The following is a 10,286-nucleotide window of genomic DNA, read 5'->3' as shown; positions in this document are numbered from 1 at the left end:
TAGGAGGAAAGAGAGAGAGATGCCCCCTTCTGCAAGCGACCTGAGAAATCTGCAGGTCAGTTTTGGGTCAAGATTTTTGCCAGATACCCAACATGACCCGGCTTTTTGGTGGGGTACCAGACCCACTTGAGTATTTTATATGTATTTTTAATTAAAATATTCTTTTTTAAATATGTGGGTCTGGGATTCTATTTTCATGACCCGTTTGAACCCGAACCCGGTTAATACTTATATGGGCAGGTCTGGGTCAACCCTGACCCGACCTGTCGACAGCCCTAGTCAGGATCTAGGAATTGGTTCAACTGATTTTGCTCAAATTTTTAACCCACTTAAACGCCACTCAAATTGTTTTTGCCTCTTTTCTAAGCCCCTTTACCCAATTATGGACCATGAGCTGGCCCTGAAACATTCAAACAAGACCAAGTTTTCACTGTTTACAACCCATCTACCCCGTTTATGAGTACAAGCCAGCCGCTCCAAAACCCCTTAAAACCAACCTACATTCAAACATGTCGTATCCATTTAAACCATGCCAATCCAAATCCATTTAGACCAGCCGGGTCTAAGATCCTTTTAGATTTATTTTTACTGTTTGAAATTTATGTTTGGATATTAGATAATTGGATTAGAAATTTGGATTCTAACTAGGATTTAGATTCATTTCGGATCCAAATTGGGATTAGGGTTTTTTTTTCCTCTATAAATACTTGTTATGGAACCAAAGGGTCCTCCACTTGTCTGGTAGGAACAGCTAGTGCAAGTCACCTTGTGTTGGGACGTTGCATGTTCAAAACCCAATGGTATAGTTGTATAATTGGTAGGGGACTGACTAACCCCAGCTTGCCCTTAAAAAAAACAAATACTTGTTATGGAGATATGATTGATGTGGATGGATGATTGATTTTTATCTGATATATTCTGGCTTTTCCATAGTTAGCATAATGTTCTATAGATTGTAGTCCATTTTACAATTATGCTTTAGAGCTTCTCCTACATTACATTTCAATCAAAAAGGTACTATTTTGGTTTATGTTAACATATATAAAAAAGTTTTTTGTTGATTAAAAAACTAAAAGATCGGTGTCTTAGTGTTCTAATTTTTAACTCAGGCAGTTGATTGTACTTTCTTAAATGTTAAGCCGCTTTTTTCAATACACCAAAACTAAGGTATCCATTTTGTAAATGATTTCTATATCAACATATCATGTCATGTTTCTCCCATAATGCAGGCTTGGATTTTGTGCATGGCTTTTCCAAGAGAGAGTAACAAGGTGCCCTCCAAGTCCAGCATCTATGTTTCTCTTTACTTTTTATAAATATGGTTAAGGTATCCTCCAAGCATTATTAGTAATCCTCCAAGCATTATTAGTAATTCTCATTAGAGCATTCAACTTCAAAAATTATGGTTGACCATCATATTGTTCTCTATTTTTTTTGGATTTATAACCCAAAGAAACCAAACCCGGCACAAAGACCTGGTCTCGCTGGCTCAGCCTACCATATCAACGTAAAAATCAAAAGATAAGACCATGCCCTCGGGGCCTATGCTACGTGTTGGCTTGCGCAGAGAGGAACACCCATGGGAATCGAACCTTGATTGCTCGCTAGCAGCTAAAGCCCCACCCCCACTACGCCAACCCCCTTGGGGCTATCATATTGTTCTCTTTCTCATGCATAAGCATGGTTGTTACTTGATGCATTGAAGGGGAAAGACAAAGATGTTTCACCAAAGAAGAGGAAGAAGAACAAAGCCAAAACCAATTGACCCAGCAAGCTTTTCTTTAATGTACTATGAACCAAACTTGGACGACATGACATGCTATAAAAACCTGAAGCTTGATGCTAATATGATTTTCACAAACTTGACAAGACAAATTTCTTGTTTGGTCTGCACCCGAGCCCAAATCTGAGTAAGATCCAATGCTGTAGGATTGAATCCAGATCTGAAATATACACGGTAATATTAGATTTGGTAAAAGAAGACAAAAAATGAAGGCTTTTACATGAACTAGATCTGAATCCCAACATAATCTGCTATAAAATGTTGATCCTAATTAGTTATGAATACAAAAATAATCCAAATGTGTAAACCTGAATCCAATCCAAACATTGACCAAATCTGATCCGACTGCTACCGTAGGTTGCTAAAGTTCTTCGTAATTATCTGGAAAACAAATTCTGTAGAGTAGAACCATATATGTACATCGTTCCAAATCCAGATCAAAGAATTTGCACCTACTTCAGAACAGTTTGGATTAACTGGACTTCTAATTCCAATTCTGAGATTCAAATGCAGCTCAAAGTGGCTTTGAGGGGTTTGGTGCAGTGGAAAGAGGCGTTGGCCACGAGACCAGTGGTCACGGTTCCATTCTCATGAGCATCAGTGCCTTGCGGGCAAGGTATAAGCCCTTTGCTCAGCCGAAGCTCTACGACTCTCTTGGGGCAAAGAGTCTGCCACGGCTTACACCGTGCAGACTTAGCCAGGGGGACTAGGTCTTTAATTTCGAGAGTGGTTCAACCCTCCATGAAAAAAATGCAGCTCAAAATCTTAACAGTTGAATCAAATTCCATATCCAAAATTTGCTTTTTGCAAAACATTCTTTGTATTCTTCAACTCCGCCTGTGTATAACTGTTTAGTTATACACTGCCGGTCCCAAGCCCGGATAAAGGAGGAGGGTTGCGGTAGGCCTGTGACAGCCAGCATAAAAACTTTGTCATATCCTATGAAAATGAACCAATATGAGAATTTCGTTGGGGCGTTCCCTACTGAGCGACGCGTTGTACTCTCTAGGCCCGGAGGCAGTGATAAATGGGCAAGGGTTGCTAGGTCGTCGCCCAGAAGCGACGCGTCACACCGGCGCCCGGGTGTGGTGTCAAATAGGCAAGGGTTCCCTCACTTTGTTGGACGGGTGGGGGTAAAGAAGTTAGTCCAAGACCATAAAATTAGGTTAGCCACTTGGAACATAGGGTCTTTAACTGGTAAGTTGGTAGAGTTAGTATATGTTATGTGTAGGAGAAAGATTGATATTTTATGTCTTCAAGAGACCAAATGGGTAGGTGAGAAAGCTAAAGTGATAGAACCTTGGGGATATAAGATTTGGTATACAAGAATAAATAGGAATAGGAATGGAGTAGGGATTGTTATGAGTCGTGAGTTTATAGATAATGTATTTAAGGTCCGTAGGAAGGGTGATAGAATTTTACTTATTAAATTAGTATTAGGTACGGATATTATTAATATTATTAGTGTTTATGCACCTCAAGTAGGTTTAGATGATTCCATTAAGCATCAATTTTGGGAAGATTTAGATGGAGTAGTACAAGGGATATCTTATGGAGAAAAGCTTTTCATCGGCGGTGACCTTAATGGATATGTAGGCATTAGTAGGGATGGATTTGAGAGTATCCATGGAGGCTATGGTATAGGAGAAAGAAATGAAAGTGGAGAAAGGATTTTAGATTTTTGTTTGTCCTATGATATGATCTTAGCAAACACTTGGTTAAAGAAGAGGGAGTCTCACCTAGTAACATTTAAAAGTGGGGTTAATACGAGTCAGATAGATTTTTTCCTACTTAGAAAGAGAGATAGGGGTTGTTGCATCGATTGTAAGGTTATACCGGGAGAAAGTGTAGCTACACAACATAGAGTCTTAATTTTAGATCTTAGAATTAGACAATGCCGCAAAAGAGATAGACATAGGATAAATCCTAGAATTAAGTGGTGGTCACTGAAAGGAGCTAAACAAGGAGTGTTTGTAGAGCAGGTAGTTAAGGAAGCTAATTGGTGTCTCGAGGAGGATTCATAATCAATGTGGAATAAGATAGCGGGTGGCATGAGAAAAGTGGCTAAGGAGGTATTGGGTGAGTCTAAAGGCGGTGCACTACTAGGTAAGGATACATCATGGTGGAACGAGGATGTCAAATTAGCTATTAAGGTTAAAAGAGAGTGTTATAGAAATCTAAGTAAGAGTCGTGATAATGAGAATTTGGAGAAGTATATGATAGCAAAGAAGGAAGCTAAAAAAGTTGTTCGAAACGCGAGGGCTAAGGTATATAAAGAGGTTTATGATAAGTTGGATACCAAAGAAGGCGAGAAGGATATTTATAGGCTTGCAAAGGTGAGAGATAGGAAATCGAAGGATTTGGGTATGGTTAGATGTATCAAAGATGAAACGCAAAGGGTTTTAGTCAAAGATGAGGAGATTAAGGAGAGATGGAAAGATTATTTTGATAAGCTATTTAATGATAGTCATGCTCAAGATCTTGGAGACTTCTCCATTCCTTTTCATGAGATAAATCGTGACTTCATGCGCAAGATTCAAAAGAATGAAATTGCAGAGGCTTTGAAGAAAATGAAATCAAGAAGGGCAGTTGGCCCAGATGGTATACCTATCGAGGCTTGGAAATGCTTGGGAGAGAAAGGTTTAGAATGGTTGACAAATCTTTTTAACTTGATTTGGCGAACAAATAAGATGCCTAATGAGTGGAGGAAGAGTACTTTGGTGCCTTTATATAAGAATAAGGGTGATATACAAGATTGCACAAACTATCGTGGTATAAAACTCATGAGTCATACTATGAAACTTTGGGAGAGGGTGATTGAGTCTAGGTTGAGGAAGGTTGTCACGATATCGGAGAATCAATTTGGTTTTATGCCTGGTAGATCAACTATGGAAGCTATACATCTTCTTAGACAACTTATTGAAAGATATAGAGAGAGAAATAAAGATTTGCATATGGTTTTTATTGATTTAGAGAAGGCATACGATAGAGTACCTAGGGACGTTATCTGGTGGACAATGATGAAGAAAGGTGTTTCTCTCAAGTACATTAGTATAATTAAAGATATGTATGAAGGAGTAGTAACCAATGTTCGCACTTGTGGAGGGGTGACAACCAATTTTCTGATAACGGTTGGGTTACATCAAGGATCTGCTTTAAGCCCTTTCCTATTTGCGATAGTGATGGATGAGCTTACGAGATCAATTAAAGAAAATGTACCGTGGTGTATGTTGTTTGCTGATGATATTGTTTTGATTGATGAGTCTAGAGCTGGGGTTAATGCTAAGTTAGAATTATGGAGACAAACATTGGAAGCTAGAGGTTTTAAGTTGAGTAAGAGTAAGACTGAATATATGGAATGTCGGTTTAGTAAGCAACGAAGTAGGGATGGGAGTGTAGTGAAGCTTGATGAGCAAAAAATACCGGTGAATGATTATTTCAAATATTTGGGATCCATCATTCAAAAGTATGAAGAAATTGATGGAGATGTAAATCATAGGATAAAGGTTGGGTGGATGAAATGGAAAAGTGCAACTGGAGTGCTGTGCGATCGTAGAATGCCATTGCGGTTGAAGGGAAAGTTTTATAGGACAACTATTAGACCCGTTTTACTATATGATACAGAATGTTGGGCTGCCAAGAGACATCATATTCAAAAAATGAGTGTAGCTGAGATGCGGATGCTTAGATGGATGTATGGAAATACAATAAGAGATAAGATTCGGAACGAGGAGATACGTAAGAAGGTAGGTGTTGCACCCATTGAAAATAAGATGCGAGAGAATCGTTTACGGTGGTTTGGACATATTCGGCGAAGGCCTAATGATGCTCCAGTTAGAAGGTTGGAGAAATGGGAAAATAGATTAGTTAAAAGAGGTCGGGGTAGGCCTAGGAAGACTTGGATGGAGATGATCAGAAAGGATATGAATGCTTTGAACCTCACCGAGGACATGGCATTGGATAGAAATGATTGGAGGAAAAGGATTCATGTGAAAGACCCAAAATGATTTTCTTTTTTGGTTCATATCGCTGACCCCAATTGTTTTGGGATGAAGGCGTAGTTGTTGTTTGTATTCTTTGTATTCTTCAAGTTCCAGCACAAACTATTAAAACTCTAAGTTGATGACACGGTCACCCAGCCTTACGTGCCTCAAACGTGATAAATCAATGACAGCCCCTGTGCACCAGCAGGAATTGATCCTGGGCCTTCAGCTGACCACACAGGTAAGCACCGCAGTCGTTGGACGAGTCGTGTCTTACCCAACAGCTCAACATTGATCCGTTAATGATTTGACCTAGACCCACCAAACTATATATTGCAGCCGATTGGCTTGGGTTTGGGCCCGTATAAGCCATAACCCATCACAGATCACATCAGGGTCCAGGTGCGACCTTGGAATTCAAACTCCGGCGGACTTCTGTGCAATCCAAACGCCTCATGTTCCCCACAATTATCTCCCCTTCTTCTACCTTACAAAAGCGTTCCCCCCTCACGGAGAAGTTTTTGCCCTTCCCTCTGGTTCACCTCCCGACGTGAACCAGCACTCCTCTTCAGAGAGAGATGGACGCTGCCGTCTCTGTGGCGGCGGAGTGGCAGCTCCTCTACAACCGGTACTACCGGAAGCCGGAGCTCTACTCCATGTGCTGGCAGAAGATGGATCTCCGGCGACACCGCATCGCCTGTGCCCGCTTTGGCGGCCCGATCGCCGCCATCCGAGACGACTCCAAGATCGTGCAGCTGTTCGCCGAGTCCGCCCGCCGGAAGCTCCTCGTCTTCAATTCCGCCGGCATCCTCCTCGCCTCCGCCGTCTGGGACCGCCCCGGCGGCCGCCTCGTCGGCATGGGTTGGACCGACGAGGAGGCCCTCGTCTGCGTCGTCCAGGACGGGTCCGTCTACCACTACGACGTCCACGCCCGGCCCATTGAGTCGCAGCTCTCGCTCGGGATAGAGGCAGCCGACGAGAACGTCGTGGAGTGCGTCTTCTGGGGCAACGGCGTTGCCTGCGTCACCGACGCCGGCCGCGTCTTCTGCATCCCCGATCTGAAGAGCCCCCGAGCTTGCCGGCTCTGCGAAGCCGGGCTCGTGCCCGGGGAGCTGCCGCTGTGCGCGACGGTGATCGAGCCGCAGTACACAATGTCCGGGAACGTCGAGGTGCTGCTCGCCGTCGGCGACAGCGTGCTGGTGGTGGAGGAGGAGACGGCGCAGAAGCAGGGCGACGGGATCGGGCCGCTGCAGAAGATGGCGGTCTCATCGAATGGGAAGTTCCTTGCGTCGTTCACGCATGATGGGCGGCTCCTTGTTGTCTCCACGGATTTCTCTCGAGTTCTGTTCGAGTTCAATTGTGAGGTCGGTAATTCTGATGCCTTTTTCATCTTCTCTATGAACATTGAATTTTGCTTTTGTCAAATTTCATCATCATCAATTAGTCATCGTGGTGCTACTTGCAATTGGAATTCTGTTTTGTGGATGAATTGAAAGCCTGAAAAATAGCAATCGGACGTGATAACGCTGGGTTAGGCCAGAGAAATTGTGAAAATATGAATTCTAAAGGAACAGAGGGCGTTTTTTGATGCATTTGTTGTTCATGTTGAGGCTTTGTTCAGCAGGTAGAGTTTGGCGGAATTGAGTTTTGATTCAACCTCGTGTTAGAATTTCACCATTTGGTTTCAAGAAGGGAATTTTCAGGATAGACATAGTTGAAATTTCATGTCTCATAGTTTCACCGAGTTGGTATATCAAATTCTGCCAAATGACGAAACTTAAACATTTCCCAAACAGGGAATCTTGACGAGCAGTTATGATAAAGATTAAACTGCTCGTAGTTCCAGTCTTTGCCAGAGTTTCAGCTGACCTCTCATAGTCATCTGGTGAAATCCAGCCACTCATGGAACTCGAGTTCCTTCGGATTCTTGTCTGGCAGAATTTGAGTTACATGAATCAAAATACCTACTCAAAGAAAAAGCTTTTGTGTTGCTGGATTCTATTTGCAAAAAAAAAGCACCTTGGAAAAAAGGATTTTATCAATGCAAATGAAACTATACCTATGCAAGAATCACTCTTCGGTCTCCAATATCTGATTGATGTTCCATGAAGCTTATGAATGTTGTTTCCTTTAACTTGAGTTCTATCACCGAGTAAATGGAATAGCATCTCTAGATTTTCTGCTTCTATATATAAATCCAAGCACCTGCTGAGAGAAAAAATATCTGCCCAATACTAGTCTTTCCATTTTTATATTAAATGGAAATTTCTACTTTGGAAAGATAGGCCTTTTTCTTTTTCTTTTTCTTTTTTAAATGTCCAGAACACTTCTCCTAGTTTGATTACAAGTTCATATATTCTGCATTTTCCTGCAGTCTGCTTTGCCCCCTGAACAACTTGCATGGTGTGGGATGGACAGCGTGCTGCTTTACTGGGACGACTTTCTTTTGATGGTTGGGCCGTATGGGGATGCTGTTAGATACACATATGATGAACCCATCATTCTGATTCCTGAATGTGATGGGGTGCGGATCCTTTCAAACACAAGCATGGAGTTCCTACAGCGAGTTCCTGACTCCACTGTCTCTATATTTAAAATTGGAAGCACAGTACCAGCTGCCTTGTTGTATGATGCCTTGGATCACTTTGACAAGCGTAGTGCAAAGGTATTGTCAGCTTAATTTTGTAGGATACAATCATATAGTGGGAGTGTTTGGGTGCAGATATGTATTATGTTCATATATAAACGTTATAAAAAATAACTTTGCAGTGAGACTATTCTGTTGAGATTGCTTTGTAGTTTGTAGAATGTTTGGTTGATGTTGTTTCCTTCTGTTCAATGGTAATTCAGCACCAAAAAGCCAACTAAAACTGTTTATTAAGGTTGCCTGATTGGCGTTATGAATTATTTATTTGAACTATGATTGCAAACAAAATTTTGTATGAGAACCCATGTATAGTAGCCAGTAGCGAAGCACTTATGTCCTTGTTCTCATCATCACATTGTTTCATGTACAGAGATAACAAAAGGAAAAAAAAATAAATCTGCTTCAAGTAGCTCACTTTGAAATCCACATGAGTTAATTTATTCCATTAACATTTTACATTATAATGCAATGAAGTGAAACCCCAAAGCACCTTTTTCTGAGGGGAATAAAATTTGTTAAATTGAAAAAGCTATGACGGTGATGAGGGCTCACCACTACAAACATCACATTTTTTCCATGAGGTAGGTAAAGATACATTCCCTAATCTAGAGCTACCAATCCAGGAAATGTTGATATTCGGCCATTTCTTGACAGCATAACCTCCAAGGCACCAGTGTTCTATCAATAAAGAAATATCTATCTAAAAGTTTTATCAATCTAAATTTGTTTTTTGAATCAAAGTAAGAACAAAACATAGTGTGGAGACCTACCTAGGGTGAAAGGCTCCATAAACCAGGTTACCAGGGTGTGCTAAGTTAAAGGGCCTAATAGGTGTAAGGGCACCGAGTGAATGAAATAACTTGGAGTCTTGGACATTCTACAACCCTTATAGTTGAAACCTAAATTCGACTGTCATAAACAGAAAAGAGTTATACTCTAAGGTTTTTGAGCAACAAAGGAAATAAGATGACAGTGCCATAAAACAAATAAATCCATAACCAAGTACTGCATTAGCAGATTTAATAGGCAGATGCACTTCATTTATGTAATAAAGAAGGGTTTCCTCTATCGCCTATTGGAAGTTACTTCCAGGAAGTGAAGTGCATGCAATATCCATTGGAAATAAATGTGCCATGTTATCCATGATTGGTTGTAAGAGAAACAGGGAACAAATCCATTGCAAGTTGTGTCACTTTCTATGTCTGTAGCAGTAGAACTCTGTAACATGATTTTCTGCCCTTTAATCATGGTATTTGCTGTTGGATTTCCAATTTCTGTTTTACATAATCCTTTGGAGATTTAAATCAATTTATTATTTTTATCATCTATATGATGTTTCTTTTTGTGTTTGAAGAGGTTTTATGATGTTTGTCAATTGTCACCTTAGCCTATTCTTACTAATCTCTGAATATCTTTGGTCAGGCAGATGAAAATCTTAGGTTGATTCGTTCCTCTCTCCCTGAGGCAGTTGAAGCATGTATTGATGCTGCTGGCCATGAATTTGACATTTCACGCCAAAGAACTCTTCTTAGAGCTGCAAGCTATGGACAGGCTTTCTGCAGGTTAGTGTGCTTCGGAAATTGTTGTCCTGTCGTTGATTTAAATTGGTTTTATGATTTAATTGTCAGATGTAGACATGCTATAAGTAGGGTACACATTGCTTAAGCAACGTTCTTGGGGGAGCGACATGCTTGCATTCTTCCGAGTTTTTTTTACTCCCCAGCCATTTTTGTTCTTTTTCTGTTGATTTAGGTTTACATTCTATTTCATTTGAGATTGGTTTCCAATTGTTCCTTCATTGAAATATCTTTTAGAAGGAATAAACTAACAAATCTAAAGTAACTGTTTCTTTGTTCGGTTGTAGGTGTCTTTC

The 10,286-nt window shown here is 40.8% G+C and overlaps 1 protein-coding gene across 1 annotated transcript in view; it reads left to right on the top strand.

Moving 5' to 3' along the window:
- The first annotated feature begins 6,283 nt into the window (after positions 1–6,283).
- The window catches only part of LOC149833975 (protein VACUOLELESS1-like), a 32,717-nt gene continuing 28,714 nt past the window's right edge, over positions 6,284–10,286 (top strand). Inside the window, exons 1-3 of the mRNA XM_090011151.1 lie at positions 6,284–7,130; positions 8,141–8,431; positions 9,836–9,975. Coding sequence (XP_089867277.1) covers positions 6,345–7,130; positions 8,141–8,431; positions 9,836–9,975 — 1,217 coding nt within the window. The 5' untranslated portion in view covers positions 6,284–6,344. The remainder of the gene's footprint in view (positions 7,131–8,140; positions 8,432–9,835; positions 9,976–10,286) is intronic.

The sequence above is a fragment of the Nuphar pumila genome, chromosome 6, assembly GCF_984573655.1.
Source record: "Nuphar pumila chromosome 6, dmNupPumi1.hap1.1, whole genome shotgun sequence".
Lineage (NCBI taxonomy): Eukaryota > Viridiplantae > Streptophyta > Magnoliopsida > Nymphaeales > Nymphaeaceae > Nuphar > Nuphar pumila.
Note: the sequence above shows the minus strand (reverse complement) of the source record. Positions and strands in the feature narration are given on the sequence as shown.